This window comes from Myotis brandtii, unplaced genomic scaffold, assembly GCF_000412655.1.
Source record: "Myotis brandtii unplaced genomic scaffold, ASM41265v1 scaffold122, whole genome shotgun sequence".
Lineage (NCBI taxonomy): Eukaryota > Metazoa > Chordata > Mammalia > Chiroptera > Vespertilionidae > Myotis > Myotis brandtii.
The window spans coordinates 1,631,903-1,649,771 of record NW_005354255.1 but is presented as its reverse complement, the minus strand read 5'-3'; the positions used below and the strand labels follow the sequence as shown (position 1 = coordinate 1,649,771).

General features: G+C 50.2%; 1 protein-coding gene across 1 annotated transcript in view; it reads right to left on the bottom strand.

The window, feature by feature from the left end:
- Positions 1 to 4,592: 4,592 nt before the first annotated feature.
- The window catches only part of LOC102263356 (small glutamine-rich tetratricopeptide repeat-containing protein alpha), a 29,110-nt gene continuing 15,833 nt past the window's right edge, over positions 4,593 to 17,869 (bottom strand). Inside the window, exons 2-12 of the mRNA XM_005858825.2 lie at positions 14,735 to 14,874; positions 13,792 to 13,895; positions 13,473 to 13,557; positions 12,316 to 12,415; positions 10,919 to 11,023; positions 9,917 to 10,055; positions 9,021 to 9,083; positions 7,610 to 7,647; positions 7,003 to 7,092; positions 6,663 to 6,785; positions 4,593 to 5,652 (exon numbers count right to left, since the gene is read on the bottom strand). Of these exons, the coding sequence (XP_005858887.1) occupies positions 6,671 to 6,785; positions 7,003 to 7,092; positions 7,610 to 7,647; positions 9,021 to 9,083; positions 9,917 to 10,055; positions 10,919 to 11,023; positions 12,316 to 12,415; positions 13,473 to 13,557; positions 13,792 to 13,895; positions 14,735 to 14,834 (939 nt within the window). The 5' untranslated portion in view covers positions 14,835 to 14,874 and the 3' untranslated portion in view covers positions 4,593 to 5,652; positions 6,663 to 6,670. The remainder of the gene's footprint in view (positions 5,653 to 6,662; positions 6,786 to 7,002; positions 7,093 to 7,609; positions 7,648 to 9,020; positions 9,084 to 9,916; positions 10,056 to 10,918; positions 11,024 to 12,315; positions 12,416 to 13,472; positions 13,558 to 13,791; positions 13,896 to 14,734; positions 14,875 to 17,869) is intronic.

The following is a 17,869-nucleotide window of genomic DNA, read 5'->3' as shown; positions in this document are numbered from 1 at the left end:
GAGTTCCCTATAAATGTTGGAGATTAAACCCTTATCGGTGATAACATTGGCAAATATGTTCTCCCATGCAGTGGGCTTTCTTGTTGTTTTGTTGATGGTTTCTTTTGCTGTGCAGAAGCTTTTTATTTTGATGTAGTCCCATTTGTTTATTTTCTCTTTAGTTTCCAATGTCCTAGGAGATGAATCGGTGAAGAAATTGCTTCGGGATATGTCTGAGATTTTGTTGCCTTTGGATTCCTCTAGTATTTTTATGGTTTCTCGTGTATGTTACTTTTTGATAAAATTAAGCACAATAACAGGAGAGAATACAGAACGGACTCCCCAAAGTCTACCAGAGCTTATAAGACTTAGGAACAACTATGAGCTGAGCAGAATTTGTGGTTTACATCCTCCAACCTCACCACTGAAAGGATTCATGTATTTTAAAAAAATATTTTTATTGATTTCAGAGAGGAGGGGAGAGGGAGAGAGAAACATCAATGATGAGAGATAATCATGGATCGGCTGCCTCCTGCGCACCCCCTACTGGGGATGGAGCCTGCAACTCGGCCATGTGCCCTCACCGGAAATTAAACTGTGACCTTCAGGTTCATAGGTCAACACTCAACCATTGAGCTACACGGCCGGGCAGGATTCATATTCTGAATGGTGGTCCCATCACAACACAGAGCCTGGCAGACGTCCCTGGTTGCGAGGACTTACACCTCTGAAAGGAAAACCAGCTCTAGAACCACATGTTAATCTCCAGAACTGAGCCGTTTTTAGGCCCAAACCTAGGCAGTTTCATGATTAGATTCAGCATCTTTCTGGTCCTGATGCTGTGTGCCTCTCCAAGGATTCAGGTAGTGGAGAGGCTGTGGAGCTGGTGCGCCACCTGCTGGCCTCAGCTTCTTATCTACAAGGGTCACGTTCAGAGAGCTCCATCTTTGCTCCAACTTTGAAATCATCAGTTTGCAAGAGGGAGGATTGGGGTGGGGGAAGCCGTCAGTTTTGGGTTTTCAAGTTACCCACGTTGGGGTGAAATCTTTGCTGCAAAGATACAAGGGCACTCTAGAGCCAGTGAACAAATTGATTTTGCTGATGACAAAAGGGTTTGGGACATTGGTTTGACATTTATCTAGGGCCTGTGTGCTGGCAGTACCAGAGGGTGGGGTTTCAGTCTTGGCAGTGTTGACACGGGCCGGGTCATCTCTGTGGGAGCCATCCCTAGCCCCAACCCACTCGAAGTCAGGAGCACCCCCAGTTGTGACAACCACAGATGTCCCAGACATGGCCTAGTGTCTCCTGAAGAGCCTCTCCAAGGATTCAGGTAGTGGAGAGGCTGTGGAGCTGGTGCGCCACCTGCTGGCCTCAGCTTCTTATCTACAAGGGTCACGTTCAGAGAGCTCCATCTTTGCTCCAACTTTGAAATCATCAGTTTGCAAGAGGGAGGATTGGGGTGGGGGAAGCCGTCAGTTTTGGGTTTTCAAGTTACCCACGTTGGGGTGAAATCTTTGCTGCAAAGATACAAGGGCACTCTAGAGCCAGTGAACAAATTGATTTTGCTAATGACAAAAGGGTTTGGGACATTGGTTTGGCACATTTATCTAGGGCGTGTGTGCTGGCAGTACCAGAGGGTGGGGTTTCGGTCTTGGCAGTGCTGACACGGGCCGGGTCATCTCTGTGGGGGCCATCCCTAGCCCCAACCCACTCGAAGTCAGGAGCACCCCCAGTTGTGACAACCACAGATGTCCCAGACATGGCCTAGTGTCTCCTGAAGAGCAAAATTGCCCCCAGCTGAGAATCCTGCTTCTGTGAGATATACTTTCTTTCTGGTTGCTTCCTGGGACTTAATCTGGGTGGGGTTTTACAGTCGAGCCTGCAGGAATGACTTGCTAACTGTGGCGATGGGAAGGACAGAGCCTTCGTAACTCCATCTATGGTAGCAGTCCCTGCCTTACATCTTAGGCTCATCCTACTCCTGGAAGCCTTTTCGGACACGATTTATGCCAAACCCATTATTTAATTGCCTTTTCTTTTTTTATTCAATGCACTTCTGACAGGCATATTCAGAAATACTCTATTTCTAACTCATGTGGGATGGAGCAGTAATTATCATGACACACTTGTCAAATCACATAAGACACTGGCTTCTTGGATGAGATTGTTGACAGTTCTTTTTTTTCCGTTCCCACTCAGCTAGTGGTTCCAAACAAGAAAGTTTCTGGGTCTTTCCTGAACCGCTAGGCTTGGGGTACATTTGGAGCAGCTGGGCAAGGCCTTCCAGTGAAGGACACAGGAGGGGAGGGAAGGAATGGAGATCGTCTGGGAAGACCTAAGGCACGTGTAGATGCTTCTGGAATGAATGGCTCATTTTCAAGTTCCCACCAGTGTTTCTCAAAGTGGGGTTCTCCAAATATGTGGTTCAGAATCACCTGGGTTCCTATTTAAAATATTTTATATGCTCTAATTGATTTCAGAGAGAGGGAGAGGGAGAGATATACATCAATGATGACAATCATTGATCAGCTCCCTCCTGCAGACCCCCTACTGGATCGAGCCCACAACCAGGCATGTGTCCTGACCTGGAATCGAACCATGACCTCCTAGTTCATGCGTTGATGCTCAACCACTGAGCCACACCATGCTGCCTATTTTAAATGCACAACGCATAGGGGGCTGGCTAAATAAATTCAGAATGCATAGACCCGACCAATGGTTCTAGAACATTGGTGGGCAACAGAATCATCAGGAGTGTTTGTTAACACACACATGACTGGGACCCACTCTGAGTTTCTGATCCAGTAGGTCTGGTGGTGGAAGGCCAAGAATTTGCATTTCTACCCAGCTCCCAGCTGCTGATATTGCTGGGCTGGGAGGTGTCACACATTGATACGCACTGTCCTAGTGGAGGGTCTCCCCTCAGCACCGTGGACATTGGGGCCAGGTCATTCTCTGTGAGGGGCTGTCTTGGCCACTGCAGGGTGTTGAGCAGCATCACTGGCCCCCCACCCATTTGATGCCAGGAGCACAGCCAGTCATGACAGTAGTGATTCTGTGACACAATCACCCCTGGTGAATACCCTGTAAGACAGGCACAGGCCTCATTCTTGCCCCCTCCCCATTCACTGATTTTATATGCTCTAATTGATTTCAGAGAGAGGGAGAGGGAGAGATATACATCAATGATGACAATCATTGATCAGCTCCCTCCTGCACACCCCCTACTGGATCGAGCCCATAACCAGGCATGTGTCCTGACCTGGAATCGAACCATGACCTCCTAGTTCATGCGTTGATGCTCAACCACTGAGCCACACCATGCTGCCTATTTTAAATGCACAACGCATAGGGGGCTGGCTAAATAAATTCAGAATGCATAGACCCGACCAATGGTTCTAGAACATGGTGGGCATCAGAATCATCAGGAGTGTTTGTTAACACACACATGACTGGGACCCACTCTGAGTTTCTGATCCAGTAGGTCTGGTGGTGGAAGGCCAAGAATTTGCATTTCTACCCAGCTCCCAGCTGCTGATATTGCTGGGCTGGGAGGTGTCACACATTGATACGCACTGTCCTAGTGGAGGGTCTCCCCTCAGCACCGTGGACATTGGGGCCAGGTCATTCTCTGTGAGGGGCTGTCTTGGCCACTGCAGGGTGTTGAGCAGCATCACTGGCCCCCCACCCATTTGATGCCAGGAGCACAGCCAGTCATGACAGTAGTGATTCTGTGACAGAATCACCCCTGGTGAAGACCCTGTAAGATAGGCACAGGCCTCATTCTTGCCCCCTCCCCATTCACTATCCATACCAGACTGTTTCCTGGGGCTGCTGATTTGCAGTCGTACTTGGTGATTTTCTGACTTGTGGGAGGATCACTGCTGAGCCTTCATCTGTGGATGAAGCGGGCAGCCCTCACATAGAGGTGGGGTCCTCAGCCAGCCACTCCTAGCATAGGACCTGCAACCAGGGGTCGCACTGCACCAGCTTTGCCATTCAAGGGCTGGGTGAGCTGAGAGTCAAAGCTCAGTTTCTTCACCTGTGAAATGGGTATGATGGTGCCTACCACATAATGTTGTAAATAGGAGCTGAGAATTCAGGCAAGGCTTATGTAGTGACTGTGGAGTGCTTTCTATATCCACAAGCGTTTGGGGATGGAACCCTAGGACTGGTGCCAAGATAAGCCTGGGTTTCCTGGGCTCCTTTCTGCCTGGGGCCAGGTCTCTCCCCTGGAAGTTATGGAAGGGAGGGTCCTTGGGTTACAGAATGGTGAAATTTGTGAGAACATACTAGAAAAGCAATGAACAATAACCTTACTGCTCTGTCCCTGAGAACCTAGGATTCTAGCTTGACCCCGAAGGTCATCACTTACATGGTGGGTGTGTGAGTGTGACTGTGGTCAAAGGTGAGGGAAAAACATGGGACAGCCCGAGGTTTGCCATTTCTGGGACCATCTGGGACCCTGGCACAAGAAGAGCTGTCATGTCATGTCAGGCAGTGATGCTATTCCTCATGTCCTGAGTGATGTGGAAACTCTAGGCTGCGGGGATTCTAGAAACTTGGGGCAGGGAGAGCAGGGGTGGTGCTGAGAGGTCAATGCAGAGACTGGCAGAGGTCACAATGTCTATTTATTCCCACACATTACTCTTGTCACCATGGCTAGCACTCAAGAGTTAGGGCCACCTTGCCATCCAAGTGAACTGCAGTGGCGGGTGGTGTACCTTTTTCCTACTAGTTTCCTATGACACACGGCACTGAGTCAACTTTGCAAACCACCAGGGGGCCTCCAACACTGCTGCCAGCACAGGGTCTCAGCAGATTCACCCTGAGACCTGCCCAAGCAGGGGATGCAGGGATGTCCATGGTGGCCTTGCATCTTAGGCAGGCTACCCATCCCTGGCTTGCCTGCTTGGCAATTGCAGGCTGAGGAGGGGGGCACAGGGGCCCCAGAACAGGAGGAGGAGCCCGCTGGGAGTCCATGGGCCAGAACACACAGGCAGGTTGGGACGGCGTGGGGGCCAGGCCCCAGGGTCATGATCACCCGCCTCGTGGTCTGTCGGGTGTGAGTACTGGAGAAGGAGGATCAAAAGGGGTGAAAAGCACATCTATCAAAATGCTCGATTGTCCCCAAAGCTGGCTCTAGGCACCCCAAGACAGTCCCGCTCCCGACAGGCACAGGGAAATGAAAATGTCTTTAGGAATCTGCAACTAAAGTTCCTCATGCAAAAACCTGTGGTCTGAGGGTCCGGTGGACACGGTGCCCAGACTGTGGCTGGCAGTGAGCTCGTCCAAGCAGACAAGGTTGACTCAAAGAGAGGCTTCAGGCTTCGTACGTAGCTGGACGTAAAACCGGTAACTTCTCAGAGAACACCCCGAGGACCATCCTCACTTCGGAATATTCTAGAAAATACTTTAGTGACTGGGTTTTTTGGAGATTGGTGCTGGTCTGCGTTCACAGCTTGCTGGCTCTGTTTCGAGAAGGGTCTGGGAGCCATAAGGGAGTACAAAAAGGGAGGTGAGGGTGAAAGAAAAAAATAAAAAGCATAAAAATCCATCTCATGCAGGTCCACTTTCTTTTTCTTTTTCCCTCTCTGGCAATCCAATGGGAGAAAACGGCAGAACGTGTGGAGGCTCCAGTCAGCTGGGAAGAACCCGATGGCACTGGAATGGCTGCAAGGACAAGACATGCGGTGGTCAGCCAGGCAGGCGCCCAGATTCCAGAGGGCATCGCTGCCGCTGATGAGGTCGCAATCCACTCTGCCTCCGCGTGACTCGTGGTGCCGTGTAAGCACAGAAACAGCACGGTCACCAGCACAGGTGGTTCTGGGGCCCAGACGTGAAAATGTCGGTGAAAGTACTTGGGGGATAAAGTTCCAACAAAAAACAAATACAAAACTGGCCTATGTTTTGTCTTAAAATTAAGGCAAAAAAAAAGGGGGGCGGGTGAGAAAAAGTATACTCCAAATATTAACATTCGTTGCTTTGCATGGAAAGATTAAAGTTGTTTTCTGTGCTTTTTCTTTACATTTTTCTATTTAAAAAATCATGGTTAATATAAAAATGTGAGGAGGGCGGTAACAAAATAAAGAAAGCCACCTGCTACCTGTATCCAAGGAGCAGAATCACTGGAGACAGACAGGGTGGAGGTCAGGGGCCCAGGGACAGCTAACCAAGCCAGCCAAGGCCTCCAGGGACCCTCCGAGTATATTTTTAAGCAAGTGTACATGTAACATCTGCTCACAGTAAAACAAGACAAAACTCCAAAGTCACGAAACCCAGGCAGAAAGAACACTTGGGCATGAAGGAGTTCCGAGTATATTTTTAAGCAAGTGTACATGTAACATCTCCTCGCAGTAAAACAAGACAAAACCCCAAAATCACGAAACCCAGGCAGAACACTTGGGCATGAAGGAGCGGCGGATAGAGGTCTGTCCTTCCCCTGCCCAGGTGACCTCATCTCGCACCCACTGGGGCCACCAGGACACTTTCTGCAGGTGCACAGAAAAGCACTCTGCCAACACTTCCTGTACTCTTGTCACCTGTAGACACACTTAGGGACCAGCACTTCCAGAGGCTGTGAAGTTTCAGTCCATGTCTCTCAGTGGGAGTTGGGAGGGGGAGGAGCAAAATTCAGTGGAAACATCTGGCAGGGGGTGCACCTCCTCCCCGAGGGGACTCACGTGAGCGGTCATTCCTGCTGGTCATCGTTGCTGGCACTGGGTGTTTGACTTCGGATCTGATTTCGAAGCTGTTCAATTAACTCTGGGTTCTGCTGCTGCATCTGCTGAGCGAACTGCTGGCCCCTGTGAGAGAGGCGCCAGGCTCAGCTCGCCGGGACACCAGCCGCTTCCCCAAACATCCACATGGAAGTGTCCCCCAGGCACTCGTCACGCGTCCCCCACATGTGACCCTCAACAGCAGTGTGCCCGCTCGCTGGAGGACACAGCACTGACACTTCCATTTTCCCACGTGGAGCGTCCCTGCCTGCCCACCGTGCCTCCACTATGCAGGGCTACTCACGCCTGGATGAGACTGGCCAGGTCATTCTGTGAAGGGTTGGTGCCAGGAGTCCCCAGGGGGTTGTGGCTGCCGGAAATCACCCCGGACATGCTGCAAGAAGAGAGCCTGTGACTTGTACAGGATGGCCCAGCCCACCCGTCCCCCAGTGGCTCCACTCAGCCCTTGGCCTCTGCTAGCAGGAGACGTTCTGTGTCACCACCCTTCTCCGTGATGACAGCCCTGTGAGGTCATCAGCTTTTCCAGGAATGGCTTTTTGCCCTAACGGCACTGATGCTCAATGGGACAATTCTGGCCCCCAGCTGACACTGAGAAATGTCTGTGACACCAAAGGTCGCAGTGAAATTTCCAGAACAGGAAAATTAAATTCACAGACAGGAAGTGGGTTAGTTATTGCCAGGGATTAGGGGAAGGGAGAGTGACTATAACGATGGGGCTTCTTTTGGGGTGGTGGAATATTCTGGAACTCCGTGGTGGGGATAGCTGCACGACACTGAAATGCACGTAATGCCACTGAGTTGTAAACTAAATGGTTAAAATAATAACCTGATGTGTTTTACCACAAAAAGGGATTTAAGCACAAGACCAGGGGAAAAGGGTTGTCACTTACAGCTGCTGAAGCTGGGGGCTGTTCATCAGGTTTGATGCCTGAGGAAATAAAACGATGGTCAGAGGACAGCGTCCAACATGCTCCGACCGAGAAGGTTCCCTCTCGAGCACCCCGGGCTCTCCTGCCCCAGCACAGCCAGTATGTCACCCCAGGTACTTGCTCTCCCCGCCTCTCCCCTACACCCCATTTCTCCCTCCATGCGATGAGACTCATGTTTCACCACTTTGATCCCGTTTGGGGCCCTTATTTCAGGAGACTCCAGGGCACCTATCCTTTCTTTGCTGGCACCTTAGGTGTCGCTGGGTGTGTGTATTTTCTATCTTTTTTGGGTCACGAGACATTAGGAGAGCTCTATCAGTCAGCAACACTGCACCGGGCACTTTCGTGCCTCCACAGCTCCACTGAGGACATTTCCTCAGAACCCAGGTCAGGGTTCTGCCAGACCACTGCTCACGGGCTGCCTAACTTTCTGTAAAGGGCCATAGGTTAAGTACTGTCAGCTTTCAGGGTGTCTCTGCTCCAACCGTTCAGCTCTGCCAAAAGCCACGTAAATGCAGGGTGATGGCCGTGCCAGTAACAGTGTGTCTCTGCTCCAACCGTTCAGCTCTGCCAAAAGCCACACAGACACGTAAATGCAGGGTGATGGCCGTGCCAGTAATAGTACACAAACCAGCAGGAGCTGGGTGGCTGAAGTCAAAAGGAGTGGCTGCTATTAGGCTGAGTCCTTGAGCCAGAACATCAACGAAGACCCTGGCTTTGCTGCAGCACAGGCTTACAATGGAAGTACAACCTCTGCTGCATTTAGGAGGCGAGATGCTCCTTGATGTACTGAGGATTTTTCTCTTCCAGATAGTTTGAGCCCCTGCACCCTGAGGCCTGTAGGCCAGCAGTGCGGACTCAGGCCGAGCAAGATCACTCAGCAATGGGCATGTGTGTGTAGGGACCAGCCCCCTCAGGTCACAGCGGGGAGCCCGCTCTCAATGGGATACCTAGTGCTCTGCTGTCCCATCCGAACCTGCAGGCGTGGCCCTATCACTGTCTCCTTGTGAGAACACCATGCTGGGCAGCGGGGAGGTAGTTTCCCCACATTATTCAGCCAGGAGAGGCAGGATCTAATTTGTCCTTTGGCTCAATAATGGGGGGGGGTCTCCCTTGGGGGTATGCTGGCCCCAGGGGAGACAAGACAACAATTGAAACATCTGTGGTTGTCATCACTGGGGGTGCTCCTGGCATGGAGTAGGTGGGGCCAGGGATGCTGCTCAACACCCCATAGTGCCCAGGCATGCCCCCACCCAGAGTGACCCCAGCTCTAGTCCACAGTGCCACACGAGTGGCCCTGGTCTATGGCAGGCAGTGACATGCAGGCTCGGGTGGGGGGTGAGGACGCTGCTGGGGCGAGGAGGGCAGTCACCATGCTCATGAAGCCTGGGTTGTTCAGCAGGCCCGCGATGTCGATGCTGCCGAGCCCTCCTGTCTGTGGGTGAGGAAAGCACGGTTAGTGGCATCAGGACACAGGGAGATGACACTGGCCCAGGATCTGAGAGCTAGTACCCCCTGTGGGGCCCCTCTGGAGTTCTAAGAGGTGTTTCACTCAAACAGATGCTCTCTTGGCCTGAGCAGCCAGCCCATAGGGCTAGGGGTGCTTCATAAAAAGCAGGAGCCCCACCGTCCATCACCAGGGAAAAGTACTGTGTTAACGCATCTTTCATTTTCTGATGCTCTGACATCTGGGGCCTGGCAGACCCTGGAGGGATGGGCCCCCCTCAGGGTAACCAATGCCTAGAGACGGTCAATAACTCACCTAGGAGTGCACCTTTCAGAGGCAAGTCAGGCAACCCACTGTCCACTCCCACCCCTTCTCTGCGGGGCTCTCACACTCAGCCACTAGCCTTTCGCCCTAGTCACCCCAGAGCCAGGTGCCAGTTAGGGCTAGCCCCTACCAGAGTCCCCTGGAATTATTCAAACTAGTAAAACCTAAGCCTGCTCCCCCCACCTCACCCCTTCCTTCTCATGAAATCATAATCAAGGCTCTGGTCCACATGTCCCCTCTTCCTTCACCTCATGACTGAGCCTGGTGCTTCCCCGTGTGACCCTGCAGCATGCCCTCTCCTGTTTCTGGGGCTCTGTGAGAATGAAAACGTCTTCCTCCCTGACAGGCATTTCCGAATGTGTATCTCAGACCTGATTAAACAAATGCCAGGTCCCCTAGCAGCCCAGCCCTCAGCCTGTGAGCTGTGAGCGCGTCTGCCTGGCCTGCCCTGTGCTCTGCCTCCGACAGCATCACGCCCTTGCTCCCGGGGGACTCACGGGACTGGGTGCCTCTCTCAGCTTCAGCTCCGCGATCTTGAGGTTGGACTTGTATGTTTCGTTGTCGGGGTCCAGCTCCAGGGCCTTCTTATAGTAGGCCACGGCCTCCGCGTGCTTGTTCAAACTGGAGAGCGCCAGGCTGGGGGGAGATGCTGGGGATGAAGGGGAGAGGCCCCGAGAGCTCTGGCCCCTCCCTCAGTCCCCACACCTCAGACTGTCTCCATGTCAATGCCATCATTCCTGGTCCAGTCTGGGCTCCAGTGGAGGACACAAGAGGGGGTCAGGGGAGGGGCTAAGAGGATGAACATAGGACAATTCAAATGCACTCGTGTCCTAGTGGTGGTACCCAACACCAAGGGCTTTGAAGGCCCAAAGGATGGGGCCAGGGTGGTCAGACAAAGATGTTTATTTGGTCCTTGTCCCTGCTGCTCCTGGAAGAGCTCCTGAAATTTCCTGAGTCATAGGTGTGTCCTTTGTTATTCACAAGCCCCTTCTAATCACACCTAAAGAGGGTGACCACATCCATGTGCCAGGAGGGTGGCGTACCCCCAACTCCACAGGGACAGAGGCTCTGGTACCCAAAATCCAGGACCATGCTGGATTTTACCCTGTGTGCCTCTATCTGGCTGTTCCATCTGTATCCTTTCTAACAAACTGGTAAATGTAGGTAAAGTGTTTTCCTGAATTCTGTGAGTCATTCTAGGGAATTGTCAATCCTGAGGAGGGGGTCGGGGGAAGCCCTTATTATAGCTGGTTGGTCAGAAACACAGTGACAACTCGTGACTGGTGTCTGAAGTGGGGCTGAGCCCTGCACCAGTGGGGTCTGACTACCTCCAGGTAGGTGGTGTCAGGACTAAATTGAATGGCTGAACCCACCGCTGGCCTTGGAGGGTTGGTTAATGGAACAGAAAACCCCCCACACAATCAGAAGAGGAGGAATGTGGTGGATGCAGGGGGGAGGGGCAGTCCGGCCCCACAAGGGGCGCCTGCCCAGGCACTCACCCCATCCTCCCATATGCTTTGCTGTAGGATGGGTCTATGCAGATGGCCCGCTCGCAGTCCTGCACGGCCCCCGCGTAATTCCCCAGTTTGCTGTAGGCGGCGGCTCTAGGGAAACAAAGCAGGGTGTTCAGAGTTGTTACCCTCACTGGTCACCTACGACAAGCCATCTGTGGATGGGCCTCGGTTTCCCCATCTGTAAGGTAGGGTGGGTACGGGGTTGTGAAGGGGTATGTGGGCTTTGACACAGGCATCTGTCTGCTAGGCACCCGTGCTGGGGGGCTGGGGGAAGGGTGCTATCCCATTTGCCAGAGGAAACTGAAGCTGAGGGAGGGAGAGGGTGTGGCCCAATGCTGCACAGCAGACAGGCAGCGTCAGGACCTGGTTCTGAACCCACAGTCCCAGGGCTCGCCATGGAGGCTCTTCCTTTCGGGTGAAGCTCAGGCCCATTCTATGTTGCCAGATAAGTCCCTCTGCAACTTTTCTGTATATCTAGAATTACTTCCCCAAAAAATAGTTTAAAAGAAAAGAAACAAAAACACTTCCACCCAGAGGTGATGTGGACCACCTTTGGCACACATGCTTCTGGTGTCTTCTGTACACTGTGTGCTCCCACGGCTTCCACACTGACTGCGCGGTTCTGCCTCCTGCTCTCCACTCAGTCCCTCCCATTAACACAATATTCCGCACAGTGAGGCTATGTGTCAGCTCATTTGGCTTTTCCTTTAAAAGCATAGGCCAAGCCAGCCGGCATGGCTCAGTGGTTGAGCATCAACCTGTGAACCAGGAGGTCACGGTTCAATTCCTGGTCAGGGCACACGCCTGGGATGCAAGCTCCATCCTGTGTGGGGTGTGCCTGACGCAGCTAATCAGGGATTTTTCTCTCATCATTGATGTTTCTCTCTCCCTTCCTCCCTGAAATCAATAAAAATGAATAAATAAAAAAGCACAGGCCAGGGTCAAATACATTATGACGGAAAGAAGACTAGACTTTGGGTGGTGAGCACACAATGGAGTATACAGATGTCATATTATAAAGCTGTATATCTGAAATTTATACAATGCTATTAACCACTGTTACTCCTATAAACTTAATTTTTTAAAAACAAGGAAAAAGAAAAATGACAGGCCAGATGCAGTTCCTCACTATTGCCAATGCTGTCATGAGCATGTCACGTATCCAAATTGTGGGTTATTTTCTTGGCCCCACATCGGAGTAGAGAATGGTGCCACCTAATTTAAATGTCACTATCGACTCCGACTGACAGCTCGCTGACCGCCTGACACTGTGTATTTGGGACTGCAGTGGGGCGATCAAGTAACCCATAGTACAACAGCCCATCCTGTTTGCCAGGATGTGAGACTGGCTGGCTTGGCCTCCGAGCAGGCCTAGCAGGTACCTGTTACAGAAATAGACGGCGTTTGCGGGATTGAGCTCGATAGCTTTCCCATAGAAGTGCACGGCAGCCTCAAAGTTCTCGACTTTCATTTGTTCGTTTCCTACAGAAAAGGAAAAAAATGTACACTGGTTGCTCACACGAGACCTGAGGGGTCTGAGGGGTCATTCTCAGCTCTCCCAGCTCCTAATTGAAGGTCTGAGATTTCGGGGACCAGGATGCAACACTCAGGCATAGGCTTGGGGTGCAGTTTGCATCGAGTGTCTTCAGGGGCTGGCTGAGCCAGCGCTTGGTTGATGGTAGCTGTCACTGCTTTGATTGTGGTATTTGGGGACGTAAGTCTCAAATACTGTCACTTTTGCATCTTTTCAGAAATAGAGCCCAATTTTAATGAGACGTAATCCACATACCACACAACTCACCCTTTAAAAGTGTACAATTAAGTGGCTTTTTAGTATATTCAGAGTTGTGCAACCATAACCTCCATCTAATTTCAGAACATTCCACCACCCCGAGAAGTAACCCTGTCCTCATCAGTAGTCAATCCTCCCCTCCCAGCCCGATAACCATGAACCCACTTCCTAGGTCTGTGGATTTTCTTGTTCTGGACATTTCACATCAACAAAATCACGTTGTGTGGCCTTTTGTGTCTGGTGTCTTTCACTGAGCGTCATGTGTTCAAGGTCCATTTACGCTGTAGCATGGTCAGTGCCTCACTGCTTTTCATGGCTGAGGAATAATCCAGTGCATGGATAGGCCACCTTGTATGTATCCATTCACCAGCAGACAGACATCTGGGTGGTTTACACTTCTTGGCTACTACGAACTGTGCTCCTGTGAGCATCTGTGTACAAGCATCTTTGTGGGCGTGTGTGTTTGCTGGGTCATGTGATCACTGTGTTTAACTATTTGGGAAGCTGTCAGACCATTTTCCACAGCAGCTGCACTGCTTACATTTCCACCCATTGTGTGTGAGGCTATGGTTTCTCCACATATATCTGTGTTCTTAAAAGCCATCCCCACCTGGACTCCTGTCTCCAAAGGCTGGTTTGCCATCTACTGTCCAACAGCACCCCCACCTCGACTTCAGAGCCAGGGATCAGCCTGCTTCTGGATCCAGGTGGAGAGGTGCCCGTGGGGACAGAGAACCCTTCTCTCACCTTCGGTTTTGAGGCGCTCTGCCTCGGCCGAGTCCTCCTCCGAAGGCGGGGTTACCTCAGGACTCCTCAGGTTCTGTGGCATCTCCTGGCCCCAAAGAAAAAAGCTGGCAATCCCGCTGTCCTCCTCCTCCTCCAAACTCGGCTCCTTGAGCCTTCCTCCCTGTCAGGGGCCCCTGAGCTCTGAGAGAGAGGAACCAGGCCCAGTGCCCACAATGCAGGTGCCCCGCTTCCCTCACCAGGAGGGACGTGCTTCGGAGCCATTGGCTACCCATGCTGTTCTCACTGTTCTCGCTGTGATGGGGGCGGCCCAGCAGCTCACCTTGCCTGCGGCAGCTTCAAATATTTCTGGAAGAGTCTGAGTGAGTGCGAGGTTGCTGTCTTCCAATGTCACCCCGAAGGCGGTCTCCAGGCACTGGATTGCAACTGCAAGGAACACACAGATATTTCCTTCTGCACGGACCTGAGTTTATGAGGCTCCGGAGGCAGGGCTCACACTTAGTTTTCCTCAGGTGGATTGGCAGAGACCCTGGAGCACAGTGTGTAGTGTGCTCCTTGACCCTGGTTTGGATTCTTCCTGGTCAGCCAGACATGCCCTTGAGCCCTGAGAGCAAGGAAGTGTGGGGGAAGTTACGGTCCTTGCCCAGTGGGGCTCTCCGTGGGGTCACACTGCTGGGCTACCTTGCTGGGAAGCTGTGGAGCTGAGCCCAGCCTGGAGTGCCATTCGGGGATCCAGATGCCCGGGACATTCTGCTGAACCTCCAAGGAGTCCGGCCAGAACCCAAAGCTTAAGACCACACCACCCCCTGCCCAAGTCTTCAAGGCTGGGCTCCTTCCAGAGGCAACATAATTGCACGTGGGACGGACAGGTACTACTCAGAGCCCTGGGCCACCAGTGCAGGGCTGCCCCACCTGCCCTCTGCCCCAGGACACACATGCCTCCTTTTCCTCCTACAGAGGCCTGCCCTAAACTGACAGGGGTTGGCACCCTTGCAGTGGGGGAAGAGCACTGGGCTAGGAGGCCGGAGAGCTCAGTCCTGTGCCTGCTCAGGGCTTGGCGGTCTTGGCTGTGAAACCAGGACAGGAGCAGCGTCCACGGCTGGACACGTGTGCTGACCTATCATACCCATCCTGTAATCGTTCTAGGCTCCGATGAAAGAAAGGGAGGTGGGGAGGAAGAGGAGCAGGAGTGAGAGAAGGCAGTGGGGGCACAAAGTTGGAGACAGGAGACTCCATTTCCGGGGCCGATGGAGGCCCATGCATACCTTCCAAACTCTCCTGGGCGTCTGACAAGAGCCCCCCGTGCCGCAGCTGGTCATGTAGGAAGCGGATGATGGCATAGGCGAGGCGTTTCTTGTTATCCATCTTGAGATGGGAAGAGATGACACCCAGGGGTTTTCAGGATCTGCAGACCCCAGGCAAAAGCATGAGGACTGGGCTGCTTAGATACGCACTCTTCCACCTACTCCCAGGTCATACTCCAGGCAGGACTCTGCAGAAGGTGTGTCCCCCACCCAAGCACATTGGCCACTTTTATCTGTGAGGCAAAACATTAACAATCCCATTTCACAGATGAGACACTGAAGCAATGAGGCTCAGAGCCCCTGCTCTTGGGCATGTGGGTGGGCGGAGCACCCCTTGCAGTCCCTCCTTGATCTCACAGGAGGGTAACATAGCCCTGGGCCTGGCGGTCTTCGCCCTTTCACTGGCTGGATGGGGACAGCCTGGGGCTCCCCAGGGCTGCCTCGCATGGGCTGGAGTCCTGGAGGTCTGTGAACCCCAAGTTTCCAAGGCCCACAAAGGGTGACACAGGCACCATGGGATAGCCTGAGCAGACGGAAGGGCCCTACAGGGCACGGATCCCTTTCCAGGCCACCTAAGGGCCTCCCGGGTTCCTCTGCACCGTGCTGTACTGCCTGGGCTTTGTCTAGAGCAGGGGTGGGCAAACTTTTTGACTCGAGGGCCACAATGGGTTCTTAAACTGGACCGGAGGGCCGGAACAAAAGCATGGATGGAGTGTTTGTGTGAACTAATATAAATTCAAAGTAAACATCATTACATAAAAGGGTACGGGTTTTTTTTTTTTTTTTTTAGTTTTATCCATTTCAAACGGGCCGTATCCAGCCCGCGGGCCGTAGTTTGCCCACGGCTGACCTAGGGCCAGGGGGAAGGGAACAATGGGGACATTATTGTTTAATAGGTATGGAATTTGAGTTTGAGATGATGAAACATTCTGGAGAATGGACAGTGTTCATGGTTGCACAGCAGTGTGAATGTATTTGATGCTGCTGAACTATACGCTTAAAAATGGTTAATAGGGAAAATTTTATGCTAGGTATATTTTACCAGGATTTAAAAAAGTAAAGTAAACCAGTGAGATGCACCTATGAAAAAACAGTGGTACAATCTGGATGTACAAGGCAGGATGATGTCTTTTTGCTGTTATTTTCTTTTCATTTTTACCTATTTATTTACTAGCTACTTATTTAAAATTTACTAGATAAATTGTATCTAATATAGTCATTCTTAAGTCTTAGAGTTATTTCTTAGAGTTACTGTAGATATTTATATGTTATAGATTACTACCATAGGCCAATTTGGAACAGAAGATTCTAAGTACACTTCCCTGTAGATTCTGTCTTAAGGAGGGGCATTCTTTATTAATTAATGTTTTTGGCCTTTTGTCTTACTTTAACCTTTGACATCTCCAATTCGTGCAGCAAATATTTATTGTGTGCCTACTATAATGTTGGGGGCATTGGGACTGTAGCAGTGAACAAAACACAAATAATCCTGTCTTAATGGAGCTTACATTCTAATGTTCTTCATTTCCTTATTGTAAAGAAGTTTTTGTTTCATGAAAATCATTTGAGAATTTTTCAGCAACTTTGATTAAACCATAGGCATGTAGTACCACACTCCCTAAATCAGGAGCTGATGTCCATACTCATTAGTCCTAATGTGTCTTTCTTCTTACAATTTCCATAGGTTAATATCATTCTCTACAGAACAGATTATTATCATTATTATTATTAAATGCCCAACAGACATTTTAAGTTAAAGTTCAGACTTACAATATAGAGCTTATTCGACTGATAGATTATACGTATTTATTTTTTTAAATGGTTAAGTTACCATGCTGTTTTAACTTCTTAGAGACTGTCCATGTTACACCGATATTTGATGCTGTTATTTCTGACTTTAATGAATCTTTTCTTTGCCATTTATGTAATAGAATATGATTTTGGAAAGTTATTTAAATTGTATATAAAATAGAGTGGTACTACTTCCTGTAAAACAACGAGTGCTTTTCCTTATACTAGCGTTAGTTCCCCTTTTCTTTTCTTTTCTTTTCTTTTCTTTTCTATCACATTCTAGTTGTTTCTTTATAAAAGAGGACCTTATGTTCTTTTGAATCCACAATAATATCCAACAGCTTGTTATAGTATTAGTACCATCTATTCCAGTGATGGCGAACCTATGACACGCGTGTCAGAGGTGACACGCAAACTCAATTTTTTGGTTGATTTTTCTTTGTTAAATGGCATTTAAATATATAAAATAAATATCAAAAATATAAGTCTTTGTTTTACTATGGTTGCAAATATCAAAAAATTTCTATATGTGACACGGCACCAGAGTTAAGTTAGGGTTTTCCAAAATGCTGACATGCCGAGCTCAAAAGATTCGCCATCACTGATATAGAGCATGACTCTATAGAAATCACTGAGGAAAATCTGTGCAGTGCATTAGAGTAGGACATGTTGATGCCCATCAGAAATCTTTCAGATTCAGAACTGACTGCAATCGACAAGCAGGTAACCCTATGTCCTCACTGAACTTGGTCACATGGGCTCATGAAATGAATAGACACTGCAGCAATGCAGAGATGGGCTGAAGTTCCTCTTGCACAAAATTCCAGTAAGAGCTGTTCTGTTGTTCTGTTAACCAACAAGAGAGACAGAGACTGCAGATGGCCATGTGGCAAACTGCCTAGTGGGAAGACCCTGGTCATAGATGGCAAATCAGACTGATGCTAGCAGCTCTGAGTGCTACAAATGGGTCTTGACAGAAACAGACAGACACTGATTCTGGATGGGGTTGTGTTTACCTGGTGGTAGATGAAAATGCTCAGAAAGCTATAAAAAAAGCAGAACAGACAATACTACACCCATTAGGATAGTTGACAGTAATTTCTTCAGACCACAATGTACACCGTACAGGCCTAATATCTAACAACAGGCAGAGAGATATCCTCCTCAGAGTAATAGTTTGATAGAGAATTGGAATGCACAATTAAAACACTAATTGTCTAAAAGGGAAGGAAATAAAGTGCATGGTCATACTAAAGATAGGTAGGTAGATAGATAGATAGATAGATAGATAGATAGATAGATAGA